Source organism: Mastacembelus armatus, chromosome 11 (assembly GCF_900324485.2).
Source record: "Mastacembelus armatus chromosome 11, fMasArm1.2, whole genome shotgun sequence".
Lineage (NCBI taxonomy): Eukaryota > Metazoa > Chordata > Actinopteri > Synbranchiformes > Mastacembelidae > Mastacembelus > Mastacembelus armatus.
The window spans coordinates 19955692-19976725 of NC_046643.1; the positions used below are offsets into that span (position 1 = coordinate 19955692).

The window sequence follows — 21034 nt, forward strand, 5'->3', positions numbered from 1 at the left end:
AGAAACAGACTTATAAGTTTATTTATAAGGTACTTAGGATCTCCATCTTTAAAATGTAGATACTGACATTTTGTACTTTTTACAAACTTGCCATCATTAACGTTTGCTTTTTTATTTCTGACAGTCACAGACAAACCTCGGCTCACGAAGACTTTCGGTTTTCCAACTTTCTGTTTTTAATGAACATGCATTTGTCAGTACAGAGCGCCTTTTAATGAGGCGTTCAGAGGCGTGCATGCAGCCACCAGACACCTGCCCTAAGCTGACTGTGAGCCCCACCGTCTGATACTTAAAGACAACATTAGTGGAGATTTAGAAGACATGATACCTCACTGAAGCACGTGGCATCACGCACGAGCCTGAAGAGCATCACTTAAGGGCAATGATCGTCAGCGATGCTTCCTTCTTTCCTTTTATTTGTTTGTTTATGTGTGTTTTTGCAGGAAATAAGGGAATACATCAGACATGCTAAGTGTTATCAGCTGCTGAACACCTTTACTTTCTAAGATCCTTCAGTCTTAAACATCCCCGACATCATCTTTATTTTCCTCCTGTCTTTTTCTTATAAATTGATGTTTTTAAACGTCCTTTCTTTAGAACTTGTTTCCATTATTACTGGTTAGACGTCCCTAGTTACAAAGCAAAGCATCAGTACATCAGGTTGATGCTTGTGTTTCTTCCTGCAGAGGAAAACCCCCCCCCAACCTTTCCTCCTCGTCTTAAGGGTGACGGTCTAATAGGATTGGTTGGATTTAATGCAGTTTAATGAGATCTCGGCTGCAGCGTCCTGGTTCTGCCGGAGGAACTCGGTCCTCCCACCCACAAAGTGAAGCCATTGTTGTCACACGTGTCGGTGCAGAAGAACAACATGTGTTTGACATGCAGCCAGTGATCATCATGAGTACAAGCAAAAATCCCCTAAACCTCCAAGGGAGGGCTGCAGTTTTTCATTCCAATATAAATCTAATGTTCACAGGGACTCTTCTCCAAATCCAGGTGAAAATCACTTGGATTTACAGAACTAACTGTTGATTTCTTATGTTCTTATGGCGCACACTGTAAAAGCTCTCTCTGCTCACCTTGGGATTTGGTGTTTTCGTGTTGCTCTCACCGCAGCTTAAAGACGCCGAGTTCACCTCCAGGCCTCTCACAACACATCACACGGGTCAGCCCTCCCTCCCTCTGGATGGTAAACCCAGAGCGGAGGTGAGTCATGTCAGTCTGAACGTGACCAAACACGGCACGAGAGCCAAGCGGCACTGTGAGGCCTGGTGGTGCAGGAGGCGACATTTTGGACCAGTTTTAAAACAGGTAAATGTTTGGAAGCTATTTCTCCTGTATTTTCTACATATGAGACATGAAACAATAAGACTTTCCACTGAGGAATGTAAAATATTCTCCTGCAGTGGGCAAACTATGATAATGGCACACTCCTGTAACTGTAATCTGCCCTCTAATATCTCAACCAGCATGGATTAGTGACAAAACGAACAGTGTTATGGTCAAACACACAAGACAAGATCACTAACTTTGTCTGATTTAAACTTTAGTCCACTCAGCACCTTTATGTTGGTCGACCAAGTAGTGAGAAGATACATGTGAAGTAAAAGCCAAACTAAATGTGACTAATTAGAAAGAATAAAAGCATCCTATGGTTCTATTTAGAGACTATTAGGACACGACCATTGCTGAGAGTCTGATTTTTATCTAATGTGTCTTTTTCTATGTGCATGTTTTTCATTCAAACTTCGTTCTCTCTAAGTTATTCAAGAGAAATGCATTAAGGTGCATTAACGGGCAGCTCTGACACATGAAGGTAATAAAAAAAAAAACAACTTTCTGTCCATCACCTTAATGTCTCAGCAGCCTTTATACCTGCCTGTCTGCCTGTGTGTCCTGATGAAAAGCTCCCACCAGGCCCTGCTCCATAAACAAGCTGAAGCCCTTTCTAATCCCACACAGCTGGAGCCATTTTTCTCTCGCTTATAGACACATTTTCTTTTTTTTTTTTTCGCTGAGACTTGATAAAAAACGGGCTCAGTTTCCTGTTTAGTTGTGAGACGTTTTTGCTGTGAGGCCTTTCAGCAGCGATAACATGAAAGTCTTCAGTGTGGGGACCGTTAGTCGTGAGGACGTCGGCTCAGAGGACTCAGACACTGGATTGTGGCTGACGAGGCGTTTTCCTCACAGGGAGGAACTTTAATGATAAAAAGCTTCAGTTCAGTTCTGTCGAGGACTCTTAGCTTTTAGCCGCAGGAACCTTTTTGTCAGGACTTTTGGTTGTGTTTGATTCTAGGAGAGCTTCTACTTTTTCTTTTTCATGTGAAGAACTTTAGTTGTAGGACATTTTAATGCAACCGCACTTTGGCTGACCTCTGACCTATTCAAGTTTCTTATTTAATGTTTTCTCCTCCTTGTGATAGACTCATCCACACATTACTTAAGACTTTATTTAACCCATTGCTAAAAACAAACACAAAGTGTGTGTGAATACGCCATCACACATGATACCTCCAGTACTGGGTTTATTTATCCACCTGCCTGCCACTGCAACACCAGCACCGTTTCAATTAAAATGGAAAGGGCCAAAGACGAGCGAGTGATGCCCCTTTTCAACCCAGTTCTGCCTCACAGTCACACACAGCTACATGTAATTACAGTTCAGAGCTGCCCGGGTCAACAGGCTTCTGCTGTGGAGCCGTTAAGTGCCACGTGGGCTCAGTGGCTTTACTGCGCCCTGGTGCTTTTTATTTTAGCACAAGTGGATGTCAGACGGGGTCTTTTGTAATTACTTCATTTCACTCAACATATTTTTGATGGACAACGTATTCAGATCTTTTATTTCTCATATAGGATGATTTTTAAACATCCACCCAGAATGCAATTGGTTGGATCACCAAAGATCAGAAATTTGCCACAGAGGGTTTGTCTGCACAGCAACACAACACCCTCTGCCTGTAGACCCTGGATGAGGAATCCTCCCCCGGACTGCCTGCTACTTAAGCTTTTCTCAAAATATTTAATTTTTTAGAAGCACAGGGTTACACAAACCTCATGCTCGGGAAGTTATGACAACACTATGAATTTACGTTCCCACAAGCCTGCCCTCCACAACCCAGATCCCCCCCCCAGGCTGAGACACCTTGTCATTCTGTGCAAGGCTCTGAAGTGAAACAACAAATCAGCTAACGTGACAAAACACTGACTCAACGCTGCTCAAAGGCCTGGACTCTTCAGTGGAACAGACTAATGAAAGCGAACCTACAAGTCAAAAGCATTAATAGCTTGAAACTGTCCTCCCCCCATTCTGGTCTATTATGAGGGACCTGTTTTTAATTTTGTGAAGCACTTTGCAGCTTTGGTTTAACAGCTACTTCACATGTGAAGCTGATACTTACTGTCTGCTGTTTTAATTAGATTTGACTAGTCTGTGAAGCACTCTTGTTCTGCAGGAAAGTGTGATGTGCACAGAATTACATAAAAATGATCTTTTAAATTTACTGATGGTGGATTTATAGATGCCACAGCCTGGGTCTGCTAACAAATATTATTTTTTCCCAATATAAAGTGAGGATCCTGTGTTGGAACATGACTATCAGGTCTTTAAAACGATGCCACGACGTCTACATGCCCTCGCTGGTTTAGTGAGTCGGGCTCGTCAAGCGGTGGATTTCTGATCTGAAAGGTGACGGGTCTCCTCACATTTTTCTTGGCTTCTTTAAGCTGTCTCTGTCCTGCTAATGAAGAGGAGTCAAACCAAGGTCTCAGTGCTGCACGTGGCCTCAAGCCCATCATTACTGCACCTCCCGGGCCAGAGGCTCAGCAGGAGACAGTGAAGGTGAAGGGGGGAAAGATGCAAAGACTCCTGCAGCAGCAGACTCTGAATGTCTCTTACTCGCTGAACTTTAAAAACCAAGATTTAAAAAGGAATTTAGGAACATAATCAGACCACCAGTGAAGTGTCTGAGGCTCTTCACTTATAAAACATATATATATTTATGTGTGAAGTCCAGCAGGTCAAAGAAACAGGGCGACTGTATGAAAGCCAAAGACGACCTCGTGGTCTCGAGCTCATCACAAGTGCACTGGATATTAGAAAAAGCTGTGAGTCTATGACAAACTGATTTAGCCAGAAAATATCAGCCCAAAACGTTTGTTTACATCTGTCTGGCTACTCCGAGTGAAGCAAAAAAACTAATCCTAGTTTAGTCTCATACTTTACATCAAAACCACTGGAATTTCTGTTAATTCGATTCATTTTGAAACTAAACATCAACATGTTGTCCCTGTTATTTCCAGACTTCTGCCCAAGTCAGTGCAACACAAAGCACCTCTCTCCTCTAAACTCTTTAAGTTCAGTATCAACATATGAGTCTGATATAAAGTGAAACACGCCTCTCGTTGCAATAAAACAGATAAAAAACTATTTCCCCTAAAGCTGCAGACAGTTCGAACAAAAAAAATCTCATGTGATCGAGTCATAACATTATCTACATCACCTGTGTTCAGATCTAGCGCTGAGCTAACTAGCCTCTGGTTTGTGTTTCAGAAACTGAAAGATCGTTTTGTGAGAAGGAAACAAAAAGTTTTCTTACCTCCAAGTCTGAAGTCCCCGAGCTGGTTAGTCCATATAGCGCTCTGATCAGCTTGAGGAGGATTGGCCTTAGGTGGATAATTTTAACTCCTCTCTGTTGTACAGCATGTTCAGTCAGACGGGCTGATGGCTGCCTCTGTGCTTCAGGTTTACTCCCCCCGGGGTTTAAGGGGAGTTTGAAGACTTTTTCTGAAGCTGCACTTCAGTAACAAACTCAATCAGTTTTAGGGAACGTTCACGATCCAAACTTTTAAAAAAATGTACACGTCTGTGTCTTAGATACACCCTAAGCACTACCTGTGAAACTCAGAGCTGGATCAAACCCTGTTTGGTGTCCCCAGTCTTTCTAATTGAGGATTTAGTTGAGCCTTCAGCATTGATCCAGCCCCCATGGATCTCAGCCACGCCCACACAGACTGAAAAAGGCCCCACATACCTGACTGGCTGCCTGACAGACCTACAACCACACAGGAAGTGGGAAACCATCATCAACTGGGAATGTTTAAGGATCTTTAAGGGTCTGGGCTGAGGTGACAGCGACGCTCTGGTTAGTGGACTCGACCAAAACAGAAGAAAAGCAGCTTATAAGAATTGAACCTGAATGAACCTTGTGACGCTGCAGAGTTTCCTCTCTCTCTGCCTCATGGTTGCATATGCACATCCCAACACAGGTATACATATATACAGAGAGGCCATATTAGGTTCCTGATATTAGTTTTATAACAGGAAGAGGGTCACAGCATCACAGCCGGGACAGCACTGCACTGGACGTAATCAGACTACAGAAACTGGAAGCTGGTCACGAGAAGAGTTTTCACTGAAGACCATCAAGTGGGCCTGCAAACACAGAGTGAGTGGGGCCTCAGAATAAAACAGAAATCATTATAAACTTTGATCATGTTTGGATCAAATGAGGTACAGACGATTCACATAAAGCACTCAGGAACTAACCCAGAGTGTAAACACTAATGTAAAGTCATGACCCAGCCAAGATCCTGTTCTTCCATGTCCACATCCCAGGTCTTATTGTCCTGATGTCTGACCGATGACGACAGGAGGGAGACGTTAAAACAACCACATGGATTCTGATCTGACCGTTCTCACACATGGGAATCGGATCCAGGACCACATACGCAGGTGGCCCAGATCTGATGTGAGAACATCTGGTTTGGTTTCAGCAGGTGATGAGAACGTAGCCTTAGAAAGCCAGATCAGACTGTGGAAGAGAAACAGAACCGGTGGTCACGTTGCAGTAACCTTGTGGCGGTTTCATTCAGCTGTGGGTTTTACGACACAGTAGGTGGAGAGTGATAGTGGTAGCAAGAACAGAAATGTGAGAGTTTAGTGAGCTGGAGTCTAGAAAAAGGTTTTATTTCTGTGTTGCATCCTGGTCTATTTTCTGCAACTGCATGTGGGTGGAGATAAATCTGCTTCCAGTTCTCAAATGAATGTACATTGGTTGTAAAAGGAAGCCATTGTTTTCTCGTTCTCCAACTCCTGACATTACTGCACTTGTTAGTATTTGAGTCAAGCCAGACTTTAATAAAGACATGAATGGTACAGTGATGCATCATCGCAGCGTCATACTGAGGAAATTACAATTATTTTTTGTCCCCATATAAAAAAAGCAACTAAACCTCAACAGATCTTCCAGAAATGCTAATTTAATCAGGCTTTAGGCTGTTTCAGTCAACCCATACAGCGTGAGGATCAACTCCTGCATGCACAGCTTGAATTGTTTTGTCTTTCTACATCAAATCTGCAGTGTGACCTAATTGACCTAATTTCCCCCCAGTGCATTTGCATCTTGCAGCTCCTGTGGGAATATATTTCCATCCAGCACATATAGATGTGTGAGAAGCACGAGGCCGTCTCTGCTTGTTAAGGCACCCAGGGACTTCACCCATGATCATTATATACTCGTAGAGGAGACGGCGTTTACTTTCCACAGCCTAAGGCTGTTTTGTAAGCCTGACTGGGGCTGACCTCCTAACCCCAGGGCAGCCTAATTACAGGTCATGTTCCTGCTCTGACCCCTGTTATTCTGGTTATGGCAGGACACTCGCAGCCACAGTGTCAAATCTTCTTTACCAAGCGTCTGAAATAAAACACTGTGTTATGTGAGGAGGATAAATGTATTATTTCTGTATGTCGGCACGATGCATCACTGTGTTATGACTGAAGCAGATTTATATATTATTATCCATCCTCATTAGTTGTGTCACATATTGATGCTGGTGATAGTTCTGTTGATTTCCTTATAATCAGAAATCAATCATTAAACATTAATGTTGTTATAGGAGCAGGTCTTATGATGATTTAAATTATTACTGCACCAGAGGAACATGTTGAGCCAGCTGAACTCTCCCATAGGTGCTCGTGCTGCTCGTCACTAACACAAGTGTATTTAACTTTATTTACCCTCCCCAGAAATCCTGGATCAACATGATTATCAACCCGGTCTCCTGGAAATGATGTTTATACTCTGCTAATTTGTTTTGCCACTTACATTTTGATGGAAAAATAATCACTGTGTGGATTATGCTTCTTCATCTTACCGAGGTGAAAACAGTGGAGAGGAGGTCTAGGTGGGTGGTCTCCCTGCAAAGCACAGGATTTAATCGTCAATATGTTGGATCACAAATGAACTTTCAAATGACACGTCACATTTAATTCAGAGCTAAACTAAAACTATCAATTCATTTAAGAACCACACACACACACACACACACACACACACACGTGTTAACATGAACTAACTTCACTATGCAAGTCGATCATTTCCCTCATGTAGGACTGAAGCAGTGACGCCGAGTGTCTGTCTTGTTTTTTCGTTTTGTTGAATAACAGTCATGAAATGATTTTATTCCCAAATGTATTCAGGGCAGAACGAAGCAAAGCTCTTCATGGGGTAAAAGCATTTCAGTCGGCGCGGCACTGACAGACACATAATAGTTTTCAGAGTGAGATAAGCGCATATTAACCACGAGCACACAGGAGTGAAACTATGAATAAATTTGAATATTTCCACTTAAAACTGTGGATTAGAAAACTTCACCGTCTGATAAAAGCTTTGACTGACAGCTTTACAGACGACCTCACGTAACCTCACCACGCTCAGCCTTCAGAGACCATGTGTTCGAGAACAGGACTGAGGCCGAATGGAGGTTTTTGATCGTACATATTTCACGTTAGCGTCACAAAGCAGGTCTAACTTTAACGTTTTACTCTGAAACAAATATCTATTTACTAACTGAAGGTGTCAGGAGCAGGTCTCCATTTAGGATGGTACAGTAACTTTTACAGGACTGCTCTTGCTGCCTCTTGACGTTTACTGTGGGAATGAAAAGGAGCAGGATTCAGGTTTCATCTTTGCTTTGTTCTGCATTTAAAACCAGGTTTGTCACAATAACAGCAGCACGTGTTTTTTTAGAAATAACTTGATTTACCAAACTTTCTCTCTGTGTAAAAGAAAAACGGACTGATCACTTTGTCTGAGTTTGTTCTGCTGTAATTACCGTAACACATCATCATCAAGAAACCGGAACAGTATTTACATGTGATGAGTTGGACCCTGACCCGCAGGTCTACACTGACACAGATGGATGATTATGTGTAATTGTCTTTTACACAATAACAACTAAATATGGAAAAGAGCTGCTGATGGAGGGAGTGAACGGGTGGATAACAAGGTCGCAGAGCGCGTGTGTGTGTGTGCGTGTGCGTGTGTGTGTGTGCACATCTGTCAACATCTGTATGATTCACAGTTTGAGAGAGGCATGAGGAAGAAGTGAGCTTGATTGGATCCACCAGCAAACTGCTGTGATTTGGACTCAGGAGACACAACACTGCTGTAACACAATGATCCGCAGCACAGGGTCTGTAAACATGGCTGTGATGTGTGCAGGCGGTAACCAATCCACTGCCTCCCTTGTGGTGTTTTAGTCTCATCAGACCTCACTGCAGGACGCGGGTTCAGGGTTCTGACTGCATGTCTGAGGAAGCAGAACCACACAGTATCACACCCTCCACCCCTCCCTCCCTGGCAGCTGGTGCCACCTTATGGTTGGGGCTCTCTACTGCACTGGGACGGGAACACAGCAGCTTAAAATCTGACTAATGCTCTCTTCTCCCTAAACACTTAATGTCCAGTTGTCCTTGACCAAAGCGTCCTCTGTGCCGTCTGCAAGAACACGGACCGCGGTCTGGTGTGCGGTCACGTTAAGTCTGCCCACCAACCTCTGTGTTCACGGGTCTCAACGCTGCACCAGTTAAATACGTGTATCAAGTGACTCCCACTGACTTCAGGGCTGAGCACTGCAAAAACCTGTGTAGTCAGTTAATAACCGAACGGTTCCACATCAGCCTCCGTCGACCACCTCAGCACGCTGGGCATTTTAATTTGGCTGCTCGGCCTCAGCAGTGAAATCACCGTCTGTGGCTGTCCTCCCTCTCCGTCCATCAATCTTCTCTTTCCGCTCTCTCTCGTTTTTTACTTAATCTTCCTCTCCCACACACACACACACACACACACACACACACACACACGCTGTTTATCACAATGCCAGGCACATCTGACTGCAGCACTCCCCCTCTCCCCATCGTTCAGCAGCAGGACCAGCCGTTCTCTGGCCCTCTGGACAGACGGGAGAACAAACACAACACACCATGTTATGATGTTAACGTCATGTTGGCCTTTGTCAGTTCTGTTCGAGAATAATAAACACTGGAAAGGATCTGGTTGTTGACTATTTAGAACACGGATGCATTAGAACGACTCTTTCACATCTGGATTACTGCACCCACAGCCAAACAAATCATCAAAACCAGGCTGCATCATTCCCAGCTCGCCCTGCTCTGCCTTTCTGTGTCCAGGTGGCTCCTGGTCTCATGTTTCTGCAGGCGACGCAACAAAACTGACATGGTTTCCAATACGACTAAACCGCCACCATCACCACAGGCCTCGGCTCTTTCCTCCCTGCTCTGACACACCCCTGACCGTCAGTCATGACTTATTCAAATGGTTGAATAACGGTGGAACCAGCCCCAGCCTTGGGCCTTCTTTCTTTCTTGATTACAAAATCCCCAAACTGGTCTTGTCAAAGTCTTGTTTCCTAAAATGCATCACCTTATCCAGCACTGCTCAGTGTGAGTGCAGCCTTCTTTAGGGAACACAACACTGTAAGTGTTTTAAACAGATTACATTTAATTCTTTGAGTAGTCTTTAAAGACCTCCGTGTAAAGACCAGCTTCTTCTAGTGCAGACTGAGTGGACAGACTGCTGTCAGTAGGAGGAGGGGTGTCAGGTTTTCACTGTCCAGCTTCAACATCCAACCATGCGAGCCAGGCGGCAGCCAACCGGCAGCGTTACTTGTTTTTGAGGTGTTGAATCTACATTTCCCTCTTCAATCAGCAGGATCGTAGCAGCACCCGCAGACATAAGTCTCAGAGACAGGGTCAAGCTGACACAAGCCCCCCCACCGCAGCCCTTCTTTCCCCCGGGTCGGCTTTAATGTCATTAACAGGTGGGGGGCAAAAATAGATAGGGAGGCATAACACACACAGACACACACACACACACACACACATACACACAGCAAAGCAGATGGGGTGGTGTGTATGTGTGTGTATGTGTGACACATTTCCACACGTACATTTTTAAGCTGAGACAACTGCCCACGTTAGCGTAAACAAACAGATTCACTTACAGAAGCTACAGCGTCGAAGTGTCACAGTGCACACACACACACACACACACACACAGTATTGTAGCTGGTGTGTCTCCACCTCCTCACACATGCCCCCCCACTGGTCCTAACACCAGCTCCCACTGTGACCTCCACTCCTCTTTCCCCACCCTCACCCGTCCACCTCTCCCTCTCTCGCTCCCTCTCCTCACCTTGCGCTCCGTCACTCCGAGCAGAACCACACACACAAAAGCAGGTCAGCAACTTGTTAATATCGTTGTTGTGATATTTGTGAAGTGGCGGCAAACATTGTGCAGCACGTGTTGAAGAGCGACAAAATAAAACTAATGAGTCTAAAGTCAGCATGATGTTGTTTGGCTGCTAAGCAGTTTTTTGGGTGTTGGCTGCTGGTGCTGGTGGTGCTGGTGGTGGTGGTGGTGGTGGTGGTGGGGGGGGGGATAAAGCTGAACCAGCCTGGTCCTCAGACGTTGCCTGGACTGTGTTTATGGAGTCGAGTTTGCCGTTTGTGTGATCTAACACAGGAGCTTTCTCGTCGGTGAAGGGTCCAGACAGTAGGAGGATATTTTTGGAGAGGGAACTTGCTAAGGGGGTTTGTGAGCGTAATGATTTTCTTCCTCGTGCTTCGATGCTACTTTTCCAGCGCGTCCAATTGGAAGCCTTATAAGGAGAGCCGTGTCCAGGTCCGATGAGTAAGGACGGCAGACTTTATTTATTGGTTTTAAAAGTTCTCCGGCTCTTTAGAACAGATGGTTTTCTTGTCCACTAACTTTAGACTTAAAGCCAGTTATGTTGCTCTTGTTAACTGGTGTGAATGTGGGTTTTTTGCTGTTGGTTTTCACTTGCAGGAGTTTCATGTAAATCTAAAATGATCAGGCAAAATGACCTTTTTCTTGACAATTTCACATCATATTTTAAGGAGCTGCTGCAGGGAGTGTGTGTGACTGACGTTAATGCAGTTTGCACAGCAGTCAAAAAAAACCACTTTCAGTGTCACATAACAAAACGGCTCCAGGTTTGATGCATGCACATCCTGGTCTTTCATGCTCCTACTTATAATAATAAGGTTGCAGGTGCAGAACTTCCTCATATCCAGTATTTGCAGTAACTTGACATCTGATTTTATTTTGATGAATCAAGAAGGTTAAAATAATTTGATTTATGACGGATCCATCAGAAACTACAGGCCGTGCTGGGCCGCTCACACAGCTGATCGTTACATTACTTTACCAGCTGCTGCTGAACATATTTGTGCTGTGACACATCTGTTTACATCTGATAATAACTTAACGAGGTGTCTGAATCTTTGAATTCACTGGTACGATCAATAAACATGGTGTGAGGTGAACGGGACGTGCAGACTGTCCTGTATATTTCACGCATTGTGGAAAAGCTGCAGCTTGTTAATACGACAGATGCAGCCTGGGAAAGTAAAGATCTGCGTCCTCCCAGGGGACGGGTTTCATTTTTGCTAACAAGAGCGAGGGCTGTGTGTCACATCTGTTGTCACCACATCCTGCTGGAATGTGGCAGGACAGCTGCTTTATTCACCCGACAGACTCCAAGGCTTTCGACTCAGTTCAATCGGCAGCAGAAGTGCGTGACTTCTCGTCACAGAGCGTCTCGGAATAGATAATTGGCTTTGGCTTGAACATGACGAGTGTTTTGTGCGGCTGAGCTACCACAAAGTGTCTCAGAATAGACAGCAGGTTGTGATTTCAGTAATGCTGACTGTGTTTTCATGTTTGCTGTCACATAACATCTCAAAATGAGATTCACTTTGCTAAGTGCTTTTATATTTTTGTCTCCGTCCTAATGAAAAAGGCACAACAGGTAATGATTCTCTGCAGTAAAGTGCTTTAGTTTATTCTGTCACAAACTTATGTTCTGTGTTCTGGATCATTTTCTCTTGTGTAGTGGAACCACAGCTCCTCATGTGAACCCACTCAGACTCATGGAGTCTGGAGATGGAGTCTGCAAAACTGCATATTCACTCCAGCTGTAAAACAAGGTCTAAAGTCCAGACTGCAGAACCTTTGGCTAACGAGGCGTCAGGCTAATGATACACCTGTGTGAAGTGTTGTCAGCTGTTGATCTCTGGTTGTTCATATAAGTGTCAGTGCATTTCTGCAACAACTACAACTACAAATTCCTTCACATAAAACATCAAATGTGAAATGAATCCACTTCTGCAAAGTCTTTCAGCCTATTTGACCTCAGTTTTGTTATCCAGACCCACAGATATACTCGCAGCGTCTATACACATCTATATACAGATCAAGTCAGATGGAAAACTGAGCATTTAGCAGCTAAAGACCAAAACATTTATCTATTAGATGTGTTTTCATAGTAAAACTATTTTATGTGGTATCATCTGTATCATCATCTTTAAGGAGTTCAGTCTCATTGGTGAATCAGATTCTCCATTAGCAGTGTCTTTGTCCGCTGTTCTCAACTTTTCTGACTGATATAATGTGACGTGCAAAGCCAGAACCTCTTTTGAAGATAGAACCAGTTAGTAAAACCACTTTTTAACTCTTTCTTCTGTCCTCTCTAGGAGCCTCCCATCATTCACTCCTGACCTCTACCTCTGTTGAGTCGACACTTCTTCATTCTTCCCACCTCTGAGATTATTTTTCACGATGGTTCATTTATCGGTTCTACATCCGTCGTCCAAGCCTCCATGTTTTCCCAGGCTGTTTGTCAGGAGAAAGCTGATTCCTGTGTTTTCCCATTAAAGTTTTTAGAGACACTGGATGTTTAGTTTCTGTTTCTAAGAAAAACTTTTTGGGTTGAAGTTTCATTTTCTCACAGTTAGTTTTTATTTCCCACACATTTTTAACAGCTTTAATCTTTCTACCTCTTCCTGTCAGATACACCTACACTACCTGTTTTATTTCACCACTGTCCAGGCCCCTTTTCTTTTCGGGAACAACCTGCAAATTCACAACAAACTTCCTCGTTGCTGCTGAAACTTTACAACCCTGCAGAGGCCTCAGCTCAAAGCAGGTCTGTTCTGCTGAACTGAATTCCACACGGCTCTGTCTGTGTACTTTTTTTGTTTTGTTCAACATGTGGTCCACCTTTTTTGTGACCGATGAGGAGGGCCACCCGGTGGGCCCAGTGGTAGCGGGAGCAGCGGCAGCACCGGGAGCCGCTCAGGGTGCGACCGGCCTGGCCAGCCTGATGAGCGGACGCAGCACGTTTGGGGGCAAAAAGCGCCGCAGGGTGACGTCGGCAGGGAACACCATGAGTGAGGCTCAGGAAGGAAAGGTGAATAGCTGCATATTCTGTCTGAGGCTTTATCACAATCCTTAGGAGCTAATAACCGATCATATAGACAAAAATGTAGATGATCATACCAGGTTTTGTGTTTCTACTTTAGCAAACCTTAATTTGTGGGTAAGAAACTCCCAGACAATGATGCTAAAATGCATCAAGTACGATTGTTACGCTCCACAATGTTTGCACGGTCACACAGAAACTATATTAATATGAATTTGCTGCAGACTGAGCTATAAAACCGACAACTGTCATATCTGCCATGAACCTTCACAGAGCTCCCAGCAGCATTTCCCTGCTGAGACAGGACGACCATGAACCAGTAAACCCAAACTACTGGACACACAGCAATAAGTCAAACACCTCAGCTAAAGAGTTTTTCCACCCAGTGTCTGATAACCTCTTGTGTTCTCACACCAGATCAAGCTGGCCTTCTTCGTGGCCATCGTGGGCGTCGTCCTGACGGTGCTCGGCGTGGGGACAGAGTTCTGGGTGGAGCTTTCGCCTCCAAAGAGTTTCTATAACAACCAGGTGAAAGCTGCTCATGATAGCTGGTTAAAAAGAGGCTGAAATATTCACAGTTCACTTCACTTGATATTTTCACCACTAAACAGTGTCTCAGATCAGACCTACAGATCAAAAAGTACTGGGATAAAAACCTGAACTGACCAGCAGATCCTCCTGGTTTTTGACAGAACATATGACAGTAATAATACTGTGAAGAGAGTACGGCCTCTGATCACATTGATCTTTGATTCACAGACATGTCTGACAGCTCATTACGGTCTATGGAAGGGCTGCACCAAGACCCTGTGGGTGGCTGACATCGACCCAGAAAGAGAGAGCTGTGGACCCGCTGAGCTGCCCGGAGGTGACTCGGAAATTTACTGACTGGTTTGGTGGACAGCTGGATAACTTTTTATGATAGCCGGTCTGTGTAAGGGAGGCCGGTCTGAGCTGATGATTGACAGACCAGCTGGCCGACTGGAAGCTGGTCCAACTGTTGAGCTTGCTGGGCAGCTCTGTGTGAGGGAGTGAATTAGGATGAATGAGTGGTCGACCTGACTTTCTGGCTAGACAAACACTGCTTGGCTCATTGTTTGATGCCTGGCTGGCTGAATGGGCTGGCTGACTAACTGCCTGAGTCACTGTTACATAGTCTGAGTCCACACTTCTGCCTCGGGGTCAAGTGAGAGGATACAGTACATCCTCTGGATTTTGGAGGGTTAGTGCTGTAGAGTAATTAGCGCCTGTTTGTGGCCTGTTTGTCTAGATACCAGTTTTATAGCTTGTTATCCAGGTGTACCAGGAAACACTAGTAGCACATGTTTTTAAAAACTTACTCAACTGCTGCTTCGCCGTCACAAAAACAAAAAACTGCACAAGATAAAAAACAGTTCTGCTCTTCCTGTTCAAAGCCTTATAAATAACCTCAAATCATAAAACAGGTGGAGTTTGGCGTCATGTGTAGTCACAGGATGTTCATAATAATAATAATGGTGGTAACACATATAACACTGTGGTCAGTCAGGGTCTAATTATTGCTGCAGCAGCCCCCGATGTGTCGATGCGGTTTGAGAGCAGCAGCGTTTGCTGAATGTTGTTGTGGGGGATAAAAAAAAACAACCAGGCCTGAACACTCAGGAGATGCGGCTTTGATCGCTCTAATTAACAGCGACGTGTGTGGGAACAGACAGAAGTGTCACAACCTATTTGACGGCCAAACTCTAATTAGTGTAGCACATCATCAGGATGGCAGAGTACTAATTGTGCAGGAAGCACTGGATTGTCACCTTCAGCTCGTCACTGACGTTCACGGCTGATTATGTTGGATGGAGAATAATTGAAACTCAGGGCTGAGAGAGAGACGTCGCTCCTTGCATTTCAATAAGACGTTTATCAAGACTGTCGACAGCTACTACGACAAATCGGAGCAAGAACGGTTGAACTGGACACCAGGAACTTGACTGGAAATGAACAAACGTGCCAGGTGTTTACGCAGTAACTGCTCAGAGAACAGCAGCTTCACTTACTGCAACAGTGAGGAGATAGAGAAGTTCCTTAATTATCTGACCCCGGGCACATGGATTCTGGGAAGTCTGATGAATTAGGGTCTTTAGTGGATTATTAAAAAACGCAGTGATATTCAAAAATCAGTAGAAGCTAATGAGGCACATTCCTGCATCAGTCATAATGTTGAATGGGCACCATTGTTCCTCATCACTAACTATGATCCTCTGATATATGATGCTGTGATATTTGTTTATTTCGGACAGAGCATGAGATAAACTGTTGTTGCTGTGAAAAACATCAACAGAAGCTGATTCTCATCATCTTTTCCTCTCGCAGAGTCAAACTGCACCTACTTCAAGTTTTTCACCACGGGGGAAAATGCTGTGATGTTTCAGAAAACAACACAAAAGAGTGAGTCATGCACCTCTTACGGCTCTCCTGGCCTCTCTCAGCTGGGTCCCACCTTATCCGCCCACTCCCTGCTTCCTCTGCCCCTTCGTATGTTCTTCTCTTCTCAAGTCCTCTGCCTGTCACCTCTCCCACCACTTCTTCTCTCGCACATCTTTTCCACAAGCCATCCTCGCCTTTTTCTGTCCTAGCTGTCTCTCTTCACCTCCTCGCCACGCTCTTTCAGGTTGGCCATTGTCTGCTGTGTGAATGTTTGAAATCTATTCCGCCTACGCTGCGTTCAAGTGTCTCTGAGCTGCTGCCTAACCTCTCATTTCCCTGGCAGCTCCATAATGCCTTGAGATCCCACAGTGCCATACGCTGAATGAAGAAAGACAGACGTACATTCAAATCTCATTGTTTGCCGATGCCACATCAGTGTTATGCTGCAGGTCTCAGTGCAGTGATTTAATAAACCCACTCATGAGTGTATAAAATAACACACTCACGCTCAAAGCACATTTTTACATTGAAAGCATAAATATTTTTAACCCTGATGCCTCTTCACCTTCGTGTGCAGCTCTCAGTCTCTTCCTCCCATAGACTTATATACATCTATATATATATATATATATATATAACCAGAATTAGCTTTGTGTTGGGAAAATTGAAGGCACCTCTGCAAAGTGTTTGATGCAACACCTTAATTTACAAGAAACCCATGAGCCTAATTTCTGAGCCTTATTCAAAGCTGCTGCAAATCTTTGACTCCACACTGTTTGAGTTCTAGAGGCCTTTTTCACCAACTGTGTAAAATGACAGTCGGCGTCATGTCTCAGGGTAAAAACAGCAGGAACCAAATTCAGACAAACAAACAAAAGAAAGTGACTTACTAAATGTGCAGGGAGAGCCAGACGAGGAGCCAGAGTCCAAGGTGGATGAGGAAGAGATAATCCGGTAAAAACACAGGCCCAGGAAATACAGGTGTAGAACCGAACACTGGTACAGAAACACAGACGGGTCAAACAGGTGAACGAAGGAACTGAGACACTCAAGAGACAAAGAGAATCAGGGTCAAAGGAAACAGGTGGGAGAGCAGAGTCAGGTGACAGGGAGCAGGGAAAGTCCGAGGACATCTAGAGGCTGGAGGGGGAAAGGTCCAGAAAAGAAGATGGGCCTGAGGAGGTGATTGAAAGCAGAATGAGGAAATACCAGGGAGAGGACAGCTGAGAACAAAACCCCTGCTGGCTGTTTATGATCCTGATCTCTCTAATGGCACCGTCTTCCTTACCTGTGCAGACCTGAACATAGCGGCGGCCATGTTGGCTCTGTTCAGCTTGTTCCTGATGGTGATGGGGGCCATCTGCATCACCATGTCTCTCAGCAAAGAAATCCTGTTCTTCCTCAAACCAGCATCGGTCTGCTTCATCTTGTCAGGTCAGTGGAAACAGCAAAGGGAGTCACTGAAGCTTTGAAAAGGTGCACAGTGCCCCGTTCACCTGTGCCGTCCTCCCACAGGTGTCCTGGTGCTCCTGTCCCTCGTGGTTTTCCACCAGTCCGTCCTGACTTTCCTGGCCAGCGACCACACGGTCCCGCTTCACCACGAGCTCTCCTGGTCGGTGTCGTGTATTGGCTGTGCAGGGGCCGTTCTCATCGTGGGCGGGATCCTCTTCGTGCTGCTGGCGCTGCCTTACAGCCCCTGGCAGAGGTGTCTCTCCCAGAAGGACACCAGCTAGTGAACTTTACTGTGTGTTTCCCAGAGACGTCTGAGCAGAGAGATTACTTCTCAACATCTAAATCATCAACTATCAGTGTCATCTAACCTAAAAACTAAATCCCTAACATCAATATTACTCCTTATCTTTATTCTGGTACATTTGTTGTTAAAGGTGTAGTTTAACAGCCCCCACACTATTGTACATAAGTCAATTTGAATAATCTGTTATTCATGACGCCCAACTGTAACACAACATTGTTGAGGTCTGTTGTGTGGACATCGTGGCCCCAGCTGGTTGGAAGAGATGCTCATGTTCTGCTTAGACCTGTTTGGGAAACAGTCCTGTATTGTCTTACTGATCATCCTGCTGGGTTTGGTTTTATTCTAAACAATCAGTAACTATCCAACTCCTTTGGTATGAAATTCAAAATACTCTACAAAAACACTGTAGCTGCTAGAAAAGCTAATCTGCATGCTAACATATTGATGACGCATGTTCTGATCAATATTTACATATTGGCTCTGGGCTTATTTAGAGAGTACGGTGATAATTTACACCGTTAGCTTAAAAACCCGCTCATGGACGTTTGTGGCTGCAGTTTGTTGTGTGTGTTCATTCTGGGAAAGTCCAGAATGATTGGAATTATTTTGGACAAATGTATTAAAGCAACACTAACGTCTGAAACAGTCACCTGTCTGCTCAGGTAACACACTGAATGAACTCAAGGTTATTGGTCTCTAATCTGAGACCCTAAATAATGTGAATAGGTCAGTGCCTTCCCTGCTGCACAGCTGCCTGTCCTCTGTCTGTGCTGGATGTTCTGTTGTTCCTCAGTTAGAGACAGACATTAATCCTCTTTAGTCGTCTCTATTTTTTCCTGCTTTTCCTTTTGACTCGTCTATTTTTCCTCTTGTTTTGTGGTTTCATTATCGTACTGTCTTAGTCATTTGATGGACTTTTCCAATTTAAACATTAACAGTCCCTTTGCTCTTCTCTGGGACAGGGTCGTCCCCCCCCCCAGGCCTGCTCAGTGATCCATCCATGTTTATCCATATACATGAAAAATGATTCTGATGCCTCATTTACATGTATCTCACTGTGTGTGTGTCGTCTGCCTGCTCATCAGCATAACTGTGAATGCAACTCGTCTCTGTGTCAGTGATTTGTTTGTGGATATAACATCATGAGAGGAATAAACTCTGTGTTTTATCTCTTAAATGAAGTGTGAGGTTGGTGCTGCCATTGATGAAGTGTTAGACAAGCACGTACGACTAGACAACAGCAAAGATTTATAGTAGAGCAGAAGCTTCGCTGCGTTGAACGAGCTACAGGCGTGAGACGCTGCCATGTTTTTACCTCCGCTGGCTGATTCACGTTAGTGGAAGGTGCAGCTTCTTTTTGAACTGAATCGATTGCGTATGAATGACTTGATTTTATTATTAAACATGACATGAATATTTAAAGTCGTCCTCTCTCAGCTTCCCTTCCTCTGCTGCTCTGCACTCCCCTCACGTCCAGTCGCTGCCGACCCACTTTACACCTCATTATAGAAATGACTTAACGTGTCACATATTTGTTCTATCCTTCTTGGGCGTCTGTACACTGGAATTACACTTACACAGAAAATACGCTGCTGGTGACTCCAGGTCTTTGAGATATTCATCCACAAACCTCTGAGCTGCCACTGAATAATCACCGTCACAATTTTCAAACTAAGTCTGTTATTTGTTTGCATTGAAACAGCTTAAAAAAAACTAACTGAGCAGAAACTTCACTGCATTATTCTTTTGGACTTTCTCAGTTGGAAGTCAGTAAACAGGGAAGCGGAGGAGGAAATAAGACGAACGTACAACAAAGGTCTCCAGCTAAATTTGAACTCAGGATGTTGAGGCTGCATGTTATGTGCTGTTACATGATACGGTGATTAGTTGGACTGCCAGACCACCAGCATGGCCCCTTTACCTTTTATCAGTGAAGACACACGGGGGGGGGTAAAACACGGGCATGTGACAGTATCATCACATTCATCATATTTCACTGAACACCACTGAGTTACGACTCCACTAACGTTACCTTCTTCAGTTCCCGTCCTCACCACGTCGACCTCCTTCCTGTCTCTGAAGCATGTCCCACGCTGTTTGGCTGCGACCTCCTGATTAAATATAGACCGTGGCCAATAGGACTGACGTGGCAGGAGGAAGAGGAACCTGGAGACAAGCTGTGCATACAAACACATTCTCAAATTCCCCTGTTGAGATACATGTGCGTGCTGTGCACCGCAGCCCTGACGTCACCCAGTCCACCTTAGGGCCCCGCAGAGAATCAAAGCACCCTCCTCAAATTAATATGAGAAGCCATAAAGTGAAGTGAGCACCGAGCCTGAGCTGCAACTTTTCTCTTGGAGTCAGCAAAGTGAGCTACAGCCCCCACTGGTCCGTACTTACTCACAGCACCTGTCACTCCTGGTGCTGAGCTGTCTGACGGACATACAAACGAGCCACTGGACCCTCCCCAGCAGTGTCTCAGTAAACAATCCATCACTGCAGCAGCCACTTTGTCTCTGGCTGATGCCACCAAGAGAAACACCTCATTACATTCAGAGATTGCAACGAGTTCCTGGATAATGAGATCAAATATAATGTGTTAAGCCAGCAGGCAGCGGTGAAGAGAGTTTGGCTGGACACGTCTAACCTCTCTCCAGTTACACCAGGAAACACACACACACACACACACACACACACACACACACACACACACACACACACACACACAAACCCTGATGGACATGTAAGCTGTCCAGCTCAAACAGAGGCCTCCAGCTCCAACACAGCACAGCATCAGTGCTGCATGTAGAAACATATTTTTAAAAAAAAAAGACAGAATCCAGTTTCATCCGCTGGTCAGTAGGTGAATGTCAGACGTCTTTATGGAGAAAAACACTCTCACAGATGAGGCCCTGTGGACCTTCACTGGACTGACTGATACAAAGCCCGATTCTAATTATTTCCACCTCTGTTAGACGTTTGCAGAACTAAAACGCTCTTCAGCTCAGTCCGACTGCAACATGAACCGCATGACATGACAGCACCTTACCCACTCCCACCCACCTCACACTGAGACCTTTTGAGTCCTCCTTCGGACATGGCTGCGTGTGTGTGTATCATGACAGACATCACAAACATCAAGCGTGAGCCCCGTCATCTGTGAAGTTCAGTGTGTGCTGCTGAAGACAGTTTTTTCCTGCGGGATCTTTCTCTCCGGGAGCGAGGGAGGATTTGAGGAGAGGAGGAAATGAGAGCGTAATCTTGACTGACATACCTCCCCACCGGCATGTG

The 21034-nt window shown here is 44.8% G+C and overlaps 1 protein-coding gene across 2 annotated transcripts; it reads left to right on the forward strand.

Annotated features, from left to right (window-relative positions):
- The first annotated feature begins 10399 nt into the window (after window positions 1-10399).
- On the forward strand, window positions 10400-19162 carry LOC113126866 (voltage-dependent calcium channel gamma-6 subunit-like). Of its 2 annotated transcripts, none has more exons than XM_026301068.1 (7): window positions 10400-10537; window positions 12857-13572; window positions 14002-14112; window positions 14344-14452; window positions 15931-16005; window positions 17281-17418; window positions 17500-19162. In XM_026301068.1, exons 2-7 carry the CDS (start codon window positions 13372-13374, stop codon window positions 17715-17717), a joined length of 852 nt encoding a protein of 283 aa, XP_026156853.1. In that variant the 5' UTR covers window positions 10400-10537; window positions 12857-13371; the 3' UTR covers window positions 17718-19162. The 2 variants fall into 2 exon arrangements, with proteins under 2 accessions (XP_026156853.1, XP_026156855.1); XM_026301070.1 differs by lacking the exon at window positions 10400-10537 and adding an exon at window positions 10748-10991.
- Window positions 19163-21034: the final 1872 nt, after the last annotated feature.